We start from the raw sequence: 12,285 nt of genomic DNA, 5'->3' as shown, positions 1-12,285 counted from the left end.
ATTCGCTCAAAAACCTTTTTTCTCATTTTGAACATTTTTGTATCCCCTTTTTCTTTTGTAATGCATTTTTTTTTTTAAATAGAAAAGTAGTTTTAACACTTTATGGTTACTTATTCAGATTATAGTAAGGTGTTGAACTTGGTTACACCCTTCGCTTTGGCTTCGCCCCTACTGGTGTCATGCGAACATCCAACTATGGTTGTATGTCAAGTTCAATTGAACTCTTATCTTAGCTAAGTTTAATTTTTGCCAGACATTGGAGTTGTGTAAATGCTACTTACATTATGCTTATCCTGGTTACCTACCTTTGTTTTAGCTTACCTGCACGGATGTCATGTGAAGTATCCAACTATGAGCAAGTTCCTTTCACAACTTAACTCTTATCAGGTTGGGGTTTTCCCTTGCGTTGACAGCGGAGTTCATTATTGGTTTTTTTTTTATGAAAGTAAAATGGTGTATGTAATCGCAATGTGTAAGTTAAACGCATCTGCTCAGACTTCTTCCACCCCCAAATTTCTTAGTGTGGCAAGGTCCTCATTGCTTAAAAGAAAATTGAAAACAAAATTATTTGAAAATTTTGAAAAAGAGGTTTGAGCAGAGGCTTCTACGCGTAAAAATTAAGACTATCAAACGATGAAGAAGCTACTAAGGCCAAGAGAGGTAAGCGCCTCTTAGTGAGTGGACTTAGTGAATCGATATAGATATCATCACAGTTGCTAATTTGTCAACGCACAAAAATGTTGGGAATGGTGTTCTAAATCTCTTGGTAGTCTCGTAGTTTGTAAACTCTGTAAACATATTGTTATTAATAAAATAATTGTTATTTTATAAGCATTTACTTAATCCAATAAACTAAGATCCGAGGTTATTTTATGTAACTTAAGCATGTATGTGAAGACATACAAGTGGATTGTGTCTTAAGTGATAACCTAAATGGTCTGTAGTATATGGATAAAGGTGGGATACCTTATCCTTGTGACACTATGGATACGGCCCACTTTGTAAATGTTACAAGTGTTGTAAAGTGCTACAAATCATCTGATCCTGATCATTCATGTGGAGATACGCAAGCGAGGGTATCCTATACAAAGAGTTTGTATAAGACTGGACCACGACATGATTAGTCTCTTTATATAATGTCGTTGATAATTGAGGCTTACATTTCACTAGGATGACCATAGGTGACATGACCTGAATCCTGAGTGAGTTGGGAACTTCTGTCTATAAGGGCGGTCCTTTCACAAAATTTAATGTGAAACACTAGGTCGTGACCACATACCATCCATAGACAAACAATCAAGTAAAAGTTTTCAACAAAGAGATAAAGTCCATATTGGAAAAAGTGGTAAACACCTCTAGAAAAAATTGGATGCATAAATTAAATAAGGCTCTCTAGGCCTACAGAACCGCATATAAGACCCCTATCGACATGTCTCTCTATGCATTGGTATTTGGGAAGGCATTCCATCTTCCATTGGAACTAGAGCATAAGGCTCAATGGACCCTAAAGAAGTTGAATCTGGATTTAGCAAGAGTAGAAAAGGCTTGGAAACTTCAATTTAACAAATTGGTAGAATGACGATTCGCCGCATATGAGAATGCAAAGCTTTACAAGGAATGGACTAAACAGTGGCATGACAAGAGGATTTGTAAGAAACATCTAGCTATTGGCTCAACAAGTGTTACTTTTTAACTCTCGGACGTTTTTTCCCAGGTAAACTTAAGATAAGGTGGTCCAGCCCATCCATTATGCGTGAAGTATTCTCCTATGGAGTTGTGGAATTAATGACTGAAGATGGTAGTAATGTCTTCAAGGTCAATGGCTAGAAAGTGAAGCCATATTACGGATGCTCTATGGATCGTGACAAGGAATCCATTGACCTAGGCAAGCAAGCTTGATCGCCTATGCTGAAGAATCCCTGTGGCGACTTCACTCCAAATTTTCCAAGGATGTCTTCTTTCACTTTATGATGCTTTCCTAGTTAACTTCTTGATTTTATTTATTTGATTATTATTTATTTGAATTTCTGATTTTTGACTTCTTAACTTAGATGTGATTGAAATTGAATTCATGTCTGATGCAATGAAGTATGAATGATGCAATTGTTTGATTTGTTCGTTTATATTGAATATTATCAATATTTAAAATCAAGCAAGCTCGACGCATGGAATGCATAGGGTTTAGGTGGGATCAGTTCTCGAGGGAAATCGAGCGTGTCGTCTAACGAAATGTCCTATCCTCTGTCTAAGGACCGCCTTCATGGGCAGGAGTTCACAACTCACTCAGGATTCAAGTCATGTCACCTATGGTCATCCTAGTGAAATGTAAGTCTCTATTATTAACGATGTTATATAAAGAGACTAATTATTTCGTGGTCCGGTTTTATACAAACTCTTTGTATAGGATACCTCCGTTCACATGTCTTTACATGAATGATCAGGATCAGATCATTTGTAGCACTTTATAACACTTCTAACACCTACAAAGCGGGTTGTATCCGTAGTGTCACCAAGATAAGGTACCCAACTTTATCCATCTACTACAGACCATTTAGGTTATTATTTAAACAAGATTCACTTGTATGTGTCTACATGCTTGTTTAAATTACATGAAATAATCTTGGATTTTAGTTTATTAGATTGAGTATATGCTGATAAAATAACACTTATTATATTAACAACAATATGTTTATATAAAGTTTACAAACTACGAGATTATAAAGAGATTTAGGACACCAATCCCAACATAGGTAGGCCACAAGGCGCAGGGTATGCACTGACCGAGGGGCAAAGAGGGTAGGTTGATAGATGATCAAAGGCCTAGGCGCAGGCTTGTGAGGCGATGGCCAAGAGAGAGAGGCCTATGTGGCGAATACCAGCTTATGTGTTAGCAGGCCTATGCGATAAGTACCAATCTATGCGGTTGATAGACAACTGATGTGTTGAAATATGGTAGAGGTGTTCAGCTTAATTACCAAGACTAGTGGATAGGTGGCGTGTTTAGGGCCCTAAGCAAAACTTAGTGGCCTAGTTGTCACCCTAATAAGCTATCTGAACATGCTTGCACTAGTATAAAAAGGAAGTCAAGTAGGAGAGATTGGTTTGGCATTTTCACTCGTGCTAAAGGAGGAAGGTTGCAGCCAATTTAAGGTTTGATCAGTGTTGAAGACGAACTGGGGCTGCCAAGAAGAATTTCCCATGAATTCGAGTTGAAGCTTGAAGATTTTCCTAAGTGCTACAAGCTTCCGGATTTCTCGGGCAGGTGAATAAAATTGAGAAATTTTGAGCTTGATAGGAGGAATCAGAGGCTCAAATTTTAAGGTAAAAAAGTAAGATATTTATAAACAAGTTCTTAGGAGGAAATTCTATGAGATAATGTCTGGAATTTAAGTTATTAAGGCTAGAAGTTGAATATGGATTTTTGATGTTTAAACAAGTAGCCAGTTGCATTTAAGGGATAAACACGTAGCTAATGGGTGCAGCTGTGCACGGTTGAGTACAAATGATGGTTGTGGTGTGTGCTTGCAAGGTGAGCATAAGGTTGTGAGGGAAAAGAGGACATCGGTCGGGGGCGCTAAAGGGAGCGTTAGCAAACACTTAACACATTGGCACTATGGGCATGTCCTAGAGCCTAAGTGAGCGTTGTGAGTGCATTGTCTAAATATCGTGGATGAAGTATACTATGTGAAGAAGTATAATATGCGGTGAAATTTGTGAGGATTATCTAAGGGTGATGTTAAACTTAAATGTGTAAGTTAAGCTCAAGAGGGAGCTAGTAGTTTTAACCAAGGGTATTTACTAATGTTACATGGAAAATGCAAATAGGAGAAGCCTATCATCCTCTGAGTAAGTAGCCTAAGATAATGAATGATAAAGTTTATGAATATTTTCTCTTATGTGTTTTCAATGCATGATTTATTATTGAGCCAGTCTTCAAGATATTTTCTAACAATGTACCACACATGAGCTTTCAGCTTTGCAGTGAGATTTCTAAGTAAAACATGATTTTCTTAAGCACTATTTTGATGCATGCTTTATTATGAAGGTTGATGTGTGGACGCATAGTCCAATCTTTTCTGAGCATTGAGATTTATGAAGCATGTGTTAACTGGCATTCCATAACTTATGTTAATCTTTCGTGGTAAATGCATTTAAGAGTTGTTTTATCGGAATGTTTAATGTTTCAAAGGTTGAGTTTTCTTATCCAAAAGAAGAGTGATGATGATATAATGAGAAAACCTGATACTGAAGGTATGAAAGTATCTGGGTCCCCTGATACCTAAGGTATGATGGTATTCAGGACATTACCATGTGTGTGGGTACTATACTATCAATGCTAATTGTATCGAGATTACTTTACATCATCTAAGGATCGACATTGAGGGATCGAGCAAAAGGGATCTCTCTCAACTAAGGGTGAATGATGAGGATTTCCAATGAAAATGTTGATGTTTGAGTTTTCAGGGTTTGAATGTTTTATATGTTTTAATATATATGAGTATAATTTATTTAAACCCTGAAGCTTTTAAGGAAGTTGATGTTTATTTGATACTCAATAAGCATGTTGTAAGGTAGTTACTCACTGGGCTAGTAGCTCACTCTTTCCAATGTTTTATTCTTCCCAGGTAGTGGTCAACACACTAGAGGATACCTATCCTGCTAGTCTGCCACTCAAAGTACAAGGGTGTAGGCGAAGTGAAGTTTAGGTTGTTAAGTTGTTTTGTTAACAGTTGTTCTTCACGTACATATTAGGGACCTAGTTTGGTTTTGAAATGGGACCACAACCTGTGTATGAGCATGTTACTATTTGTATGTACGAGTTTGGCATCTATTTAAATCGTTTTGGCTAGTTTCTCTGAGGAGATAAATGTTTATAATTGCTTATCAGGTGCTTCGGATTTTGTTGAACTGGTTGAGGGACAAGGATGGGCAGTTGGTGTCATAAAAGGGTTGGCATCAGTTGTGTTCACATATTCGCCTAAGATAGAAAGGGGTATGGGAGGAGGTCTGACAATATGGACCTACATGTCTACTACCAATACTAAATGCAGATTCAGAAGCAACAATAGTGACGTGAACAACTAGAACATGTTTTGCAATTTGATACAAAATAGGATACTTTACTCCATTCAACTTCCACCATTGTAAAATGTCAAAGTTATCCAACCGTGATAGAAGAGATTCATCCAAATAATGATCCAACTCTGATTTGACATTGTCAACATCATTTTTCACATTATTAACAAAGTCTTCAAACTTGAGATATCGATATTTCCTATTAACAAGAGAAGTTGAACTACTACTTTCATCTTGCCTTGAAGTCGAAGAAGTACTAATTGTAGATGTAGAACATTGAGGTTCTTCTACTATTCTTGAATTTGAACTATAAAACTTTATCAAATCACAACACAAATTTCTACTACATTTAATTTCAACATTATGCTGAGATTTGTAGATTTGAGAAAAATAAAGTTGGATAAATATCATCTTAAACCTAGGATCTAATACTGTGGCTATTGCCGACACACCATGAATCACACTTCAATATTTTTCAAGCTTAGTAATCATTCTTGATGCCATTACCTGTATCTCCTTAACATCAGAATTAAGCCACTTATAAAGTCCAACCTAATTTCACAAACTTCTTCAAAAAAAGACATTGGAGGTTGGATAACTTTGATGGAGTAAACATGTATAAGGCGGAAGCAAACAAAATCATTAAGCACTCTAATTACAGTTAATTCGAGTTACAAGCATGCTTAAAAATAATTTTTCACATACAAGGGTTCTAGTTCATTACCTTTGAAGAATTCCACTTTAATCCTTCTGCTCTCCATGAATTTGACCTTCAAATTTACAGTAGACCACTAAGAGAATCTTCTTTTGAAGTGGGTTTACACATTTATATTTAAAATAATTAAATGTTTATTTTTGTTGAAATTAAATGTAATGGAGAGTTCGATATATTTAAATTTTGATTTAAATATTGATTATATAAATAGAGATTCATGTTTCAACTAGGTGTTGTATTAATTTAATATTTGATATTAAATTATTAATTAATTAATTAAATTTTTTATTTAATTATTTAAATTAAATCGGTTTCAAATTAAATTTTGAATTTTTTGTTTAATTTAATTAAGTTACAACTAAATTAAATTAAGTTTGAAAATGGGTTTTAGTGGATTTATCCAAGTTTTAGACTTTTAGTGGATTTTTCCCTAAATCAACACCTAGCCCACTTACTCTAATGCCATTTGAAGTGTCAAATGGCTGAAAGAATAGTCCTTGCATGTTTATATTGAATAAATACTTCAATTTCTAAAATTGAAGTAAATGAAATTATGAAATTTTGGAAATTTCTAAAAATTTCTTTGAGCCCTCAAACCCTCTCAAACTACTTCCAATTCCCACTTAATTCAGAGTTCCAAAACTCAAATCCAAAACTAAGAATAGTAGAGAAGATTCTCTTGATGGTCAACTGTAAATTTGAAGGTCAAATTCATGGAGAGCAGAAGGATTAAGGTGGAATTCTTCAAAGGTAATGAATTGGAACCCTTGTATGTGAAAAACAATTTTTAAGCATGCTTGTACAACCCAACAAACTTGACCCGAAAAATAGCTCAGTCATCAAGTAAAAGGGTTCTAATCTATCACACATTTTTTTTTTTTTTTTGTGCAAAATTCCAATTAGTCTCTGAGGAAGACAAGTGTATAGTGGTTCACGTTGTTTTAGACAGGGAAAAATATCCTTGTATTCCAAAGCGGTTTTGAGCATCACAAATATTGAATTCCATCTTGTAACACAATCGAGACTAGTTTTTTAGTGTATGGAATTTGTAATTGACGAACTTCTTTTTCAAAATTTTCCTTCCTTTTTGCAGAAAAAGTCCATAAATGAACAGTACCTCTAGTCTTCTCTGTACCATCTGAAATTACAGCCAAACCATCTTTCACTATCAAATTCAAAATAGGCACAACAACGAATATGAAACAAACTTTCATGCAATCATAGTGTCCTTAAATCTAACTTCCTTAACAAAATGTCAATCATTGCATCATTTATTGAACAATTATCTACTGTTAAAGTGGATAATTTACAATTTATATTCCAATTGAATACACATTTCATTAATGCTTCAGAAAGTAACTGTCTAATATGTGGATGTGGCACATGTACAAACCTAGTATTATATAATGCTATGTTAAAATGAAAACTATGTGTGAAACCAAAAATACATAATAACATAAAAATATTTAAATTACCTCAAAAGTCTATTTTACAGGACCTATGAATCATCAATAAAATATGCAGTGATTGCGATGTATACTTTCTACTGGCTATTCGCGGTCCACATGTCCGTAGCAAGAGCAACCCTACTTCTATTGTTTTTCAAAAACCTCATTGTTTTAATTCTTTCCTCTTCATAAATTTTTTTTTCAAAGATGACTTTTAGGGTTAATTTTGGACAATTATACCATTTTTCATTTTTTTATATCCAATTTTTATATACTTTTTCCTACTTCCAAACCTACTTTAATGATGGGGAGGGAAGATACATTTATTAGAGAGAAAATGCATTTAATATAATTTTTTCCATTTATGAATTGGAGAGAGAAAATACATTTACTATATATTTTTTTTCATTTTCCAATTTGGAAACAAATGCATTTAATAAAATTTTCTTTTCTATTTACGTTAGTTTTCACATATCAACTTATTGGTTTTTTTTGGTAGATTAATGGTTATATTAAATGTATCTTAGAACATTTTTTATGGATTCATGGTTATTTTAAATATACCTTAGAACATTTTGTTAGGTATTTAAAAATATTCTAACCAATATATGAAAGATACTACAGTTTATAAATCAGAGTGTTTGATATAAATCACAGTATAAACTAATATATAAAATATACCACACTATATAAATCTTCATAAATTTCAATTACATCACAATATATATATATATCATAATATATGAAATCTAAAAAAAAAAATACTCTCATTTATATCAAATAAATGAATGCATATACCACATTATATATTAAACTTCCTACAGAAGCTAAAAAAAAGTACATATATATATATATATAAAAAGAAAAAAAATAGAACTAAAAGTTGAATCGGGTCTGCGTTTGTTTGCTCCGAGTCCACCGTTTATTTGCTTCGAGTCCACCGTCGTCATTTGTTTGCTCCGAATCTGTCATTATCATTCGTCTGTCTTGAGTCTGCCATCGTCGTTCTTGTCGTCCCATACTCGCTCCATCACCGAATCGCCCTACGCCACTTGTCTTTCGCCTATTACTTACATTGTCGGAAGAAGAAAATAGGGGGAGATGGGAGAGAGAATATGCAGGGGAAAAGAGAATATGCATGTGCATGAGGGGAAGAATTATATATATATAATATAGGTGATGGCTAAATTGCAAATAGCCACTAATATTAATAAAAATAGGAAGAACAATATTTTTTTTTTATATATCAAAAATAAAATATTCAAGACATTAACATAATATGAACCCATTTTTAAGGCTTTTAAGTAGAAATTTCTTAAACTTTCCACTTCTCAGCCCAATTTATAACTCAATTTGATATGACTTTGAAAAGTTTAGATTAAGGCCCAACGAGACGGCCCAAAATCAAGATAAAACTAGACAAGACCTTCGGTCCAGCCCATTAAAAAATCAGTGAAACAAACTGAAAGCATGTTAAACCTAACCCTCGCCGCATCAAAAACCCCTCACTCTCCTTGGAATCTCTCTCTCGACTTCTCTCCATCGTTCAAGGTTCGTTCCTCATTCAATGCGTTTCGTTCCCATCAAGATTTTTTAGGGTTTTACCATTGTTGCAGTCTTGATTGAATGTTTGTTTGTTTTATTTTGCTCACTCCCCATCCTCATAGTTCCATAATTATGTTTGAATGTTAAATATTGAATCGTAATTAGTAATGAGTGTTCTCTTTCTGATCATGGTGATTTGATGGTTATTCTCGCAGTTTGGTTTATTATTGATGTACATTTGCGATTATTTGGTGGTTGTGGTTAATGTCTGTTTCAATTCTTCCTTATCTTTTGATATTCTGTATCTTCTCTTAGCAAAATCTTCACTTTTTGGTCATTGATTATCAGCTTTTAGACTGTAGTTTTGGCTATCAATTTTTCAGAGATCTGGTTAACTTATTGTAAGCTTTTGTTCGAATGGATCGGAGTTAACTTGTGATATTGATGGTTGTTAGCTTTAATGAAGTTTAAGAAACATCTTCCGAGGTTTTGTAGTAGTTATTATTACTTTGTGATGATTGCGATATTTGGAACTTTAAGAAACTTAATTTGGTTTGAAAATACTATTCTTCTTATTTGTTTTCCGAAATATTTTTATTTTAGCCAACGGTTGGGTTTGCAATTGGTTTGTTATAAAAATGTTGGTTCATACATCCAAATGAAAGTAACCCTTGTTCAGCCTTCATTTCTACTGCATCATCATTATGGCAAAGTAAGGATTATAAAAGAAAATGATGAGTTCTGTAGGAAATCTTCTTTTGTTCTCAAATCTTAACTTGTCTTATTTAGGTTTTCCACAGTTATAGGGTTTTGAGTGCTGTTTAATTTTTTTTTTCAGGAACCCTAGACTCGTCTTCACTCCAAGGGCTCTTGTCGCACCAAGATGGGTATGCCAGATAGATTTTCCAGATCTTTAACATATCTAAATTCTGTATGGGTTTTCTTTTTGTTAATCCAAGAGGACTTTTTTGATAGGTATTTCTCGTGATTCTATGCATAAGAGGCGTGCCACTGGTGGTAAGAAGAAGGCATGGAGGAAGAAGCGAAAGTAACTACCTCTTCTTATGTTTCGCTGAGTATATTTTGAACAATCAGTTTTTGTTTCCATTTCCTTACATTAACTGCTAAGAGTTCCATTGAAAAGTTTCTATTTTCGTTCTTTGCCTGATATCAGTAGGAATCTGTAATTTTGTAGGTTAGGCTGAATTTTTTGCTTTGTTGTGGATGATTGTTGTAGTTGGTGGCAAGGATTTGCCTTCTGTTTTCTTCCCCAATATAGATTTGATTGAATTGAATAATCTGCATTAGCCATCTGATCTTCTCTCATCGGTTGTTTATGCTTTATTAATCTGCATTATTGCTCTGATTCCTTCAAATGGATTTTTGTTTACTTTTCTGTAACGATAACAAATGATTTTTTTTTTTGTTTAATTCGAGATGCAACTTTCATCTGCTGTTGTTTCTTTTCTCATTGTTTGTGAAGGTATGAGCTCGGACGGCAACCTGCCAACACCAAGTTATCCAGTGACAAGTCAATCAGGAGGATTCGAGTCCGTGGTGGTAATGTTAAGTGGCGCGCTTTTAGGCTGGATACTGGAAACTACTCTTGGGGTAGTGAGGCTGTGACTAGAAAAACCCGTATTCTTGATGTGGTCTACAATGCATCTAACAATGAGCTTGTTCGTACTCAAACATTGGTGAAGAGTGCCATAGTTCAAGTTGATGCAGCACCATTTAAACAGTGGTATCTCCAACATTATGGAGTGGATATTGGACGGAAGAAGAAGACCTTGGCATCTGCTAAGAAGGACGAGGTAGAGAGATCTGATTGATTTGGTTTTATGCAATTTTCAGTTTGAGTTCTCATGTGTAATTAAGTTTTCTTTTAGAAGTTAGTGCACTCTGACCGTTACAGATAGTTTACTAGGACACAACACTTGATAGTTATCACAAGTTGATTTATATGGTTGATAGGAAGGTGATGCTGCCACTGAGGAGGTAAAGAAGAGTAACCATGTCCAGCGCAAAATAGAGAAACGTCAGCAGGACCGTAAGCTCGACCCACATATTGAAGAGCAATTCGGCAGTGGTCGTTTGATGGCATGTATATCATCAAGGCCGGGTCAATGTGGCCGAGCAGATGGGTAAGCATTGCGAAGCTGTTAATGATTCTATATTCTGTCATGTTCTCTTGGTTGAGCACAATCATTGTCGTAGGGAAGGCTTTTCTGGGTAATGTTGTTACTGAGGTTTTGCAACTTTTTGACAGATATATCTTAGAGGGCAAGGAGCTTGAATTCTATATGAAGAAGCTCCAAAGAAAGAAGGGAAAAGGTGCTGGTGCTGCTTAAATTTTGTTATCGAAATGTTTTTGGCATTTGTTTCTTGTCCGCTTTTCTTATGAAGACGATGAGCTGTTGCAGCTATTTTGGAACTTCAATTTTGCTGGTAATAGTTTAATTAATTATATTACTTTTGACCTTTTCATGATAGCAACAGTTGGTTTATTATCTCGAGTTTTCAAGTTCATTTTTTTTCTTAGTCTATTATTTATGTAAGCGGGTTGATCTGGTGTTTGATCTTGAATTCACTGAGAGTGATTTAAAGTCGCACATTGCTACTTTTAAACCAACAGCGCTTAAGTTCTCACTTAACTGTTTTGTTACGCCTCCTTGAGTTCAAAATTTCCAATTCTTCTTTATCAGACTCAAATTCCTTAAGTAGCTTCGTATGTGTTGAAAAAAGGATTAAATTATGGTACTTAGTACATTTACATAAAATATTATTAGGTTTCATTGACCTTGGACTTTTGGCTTGGATGGTCATCGTTTGTTGAAATTGACGTGTAGGGCATTTCACGGTTGATTTTCGAAACATTTTAAAAAAGATTTCAAGGCAGTATTTGTATGATGTAGAATCATAGATTCTGTTGGTAATGAATGTCCAACCGTTTCTTGTTCAATATTTCTACGATTGTAACAAATCATTCTTTTTAGTTTAAGAAAGTGAATGTTATAAAATTTTACTGTATGGTGGACAGCTCATCCGATACAAAATAAAAAATTTTAAGGACATAATAAACACTTATGAATGTTTAGGGGTTAAATTGACATGAATCAAATTATGCATTTGCTTTTAGGTTATATATAATATGAAAATATTTAACCCAAACAAATTATGCTTTTGCTTTTAGTTTACTTATATTTGAATATCATTTTTAATGAATCAAAATGATCATTTTTTAAAATTAAAATTATAAATATAAGATTAAAAAAAATGAACATTTTGAAAGTACAATATTTTAAAAATAGTATATTTTTTTTCTTTTATCTCTTTCATTCATCTTCCATTTCCCTTGAGATTCTCGTCTCCCTCCATCCACCCTATGATTTTGATGGGTATTTACTATAACCATGATTTGGCAAAAACTGAAACGGAAGTTCATAGTTCCGATAACGGAAAATGAATAACGTCAAAACGAAGAAGAGCAAAGAGATATCA

At 34.1% G+C, this 12,285-nt stretch overlaps 1 protein-coding gene across 1 annotated transcript; it reads left to right on the top strand.

Annotated features, from left to right (window-relative positions):
* The first annotated feature begins 8,681 nt into the window (after positions 1-8,681).
* Positions 8,682-11,317, top strand: LOC120080590 (40S ribosomal protein S8). Its single transcript, XM_039035308.1, has 6 exons — positions 8,682-8,790; positions 9,623-9,671; positions 9,760-9,832; positions 10,268-10,598; positions 10,759-10,928; positions 11,054-11,317. Exons 2-6 carry the CDS (start codon positions 9,668-9,670, stop codon positions 11,133-11,135), a joined length of 660 nt encoding a protein of 219 aa, XP_038891236.1. The 5' UTR covers positions 8,682-8,790; positions 9,623-9,667; the 3' UTR covers positions 11,136-11,317.
* Positions 11,318-12,285: the final 968 nt, after the last annotated feature.

The sequence above is a fragment of the Benincasa hispida genome, chromosome 6 (assembly GCF_009727055.1).
Source record: "Benincasa hispida cultivar B227 chromosome 6, ASM972705v1, whole genome shotgun sequence".
NCBI lineage: Eukaryota > Viridiplantae > Streptophyta > Magnoliopsida > Cucurbitales > Cucurbitaceae > Benincasa > Benincasa hispida.
This window is presented reverse-complemented; position numbering and strand designations above follow the sequence as displayed.

What these genes read in the sequence shown, in the direction of transcription:
- LOC120080590 (XM_039035308.1), top strand. An exon ending in GCATGGAGGAAGAAGCGAAA is followed by an intron (nt 9,833 to 10,267) that starts GTAACTACCTCT and finishes TTGTTTGTGAAG; the next exon opens with GTATGAGCTCGGACGGCAAC. An exon ending in CATCTGCTAAGAAGGACGAG is followed by an intron (nt 10,599 to 10,758) that starts GTAGAGAGATCT and finishes TATGGTTGATAG; the next exon opens with GAAGGTGATGCTGCCACTGA.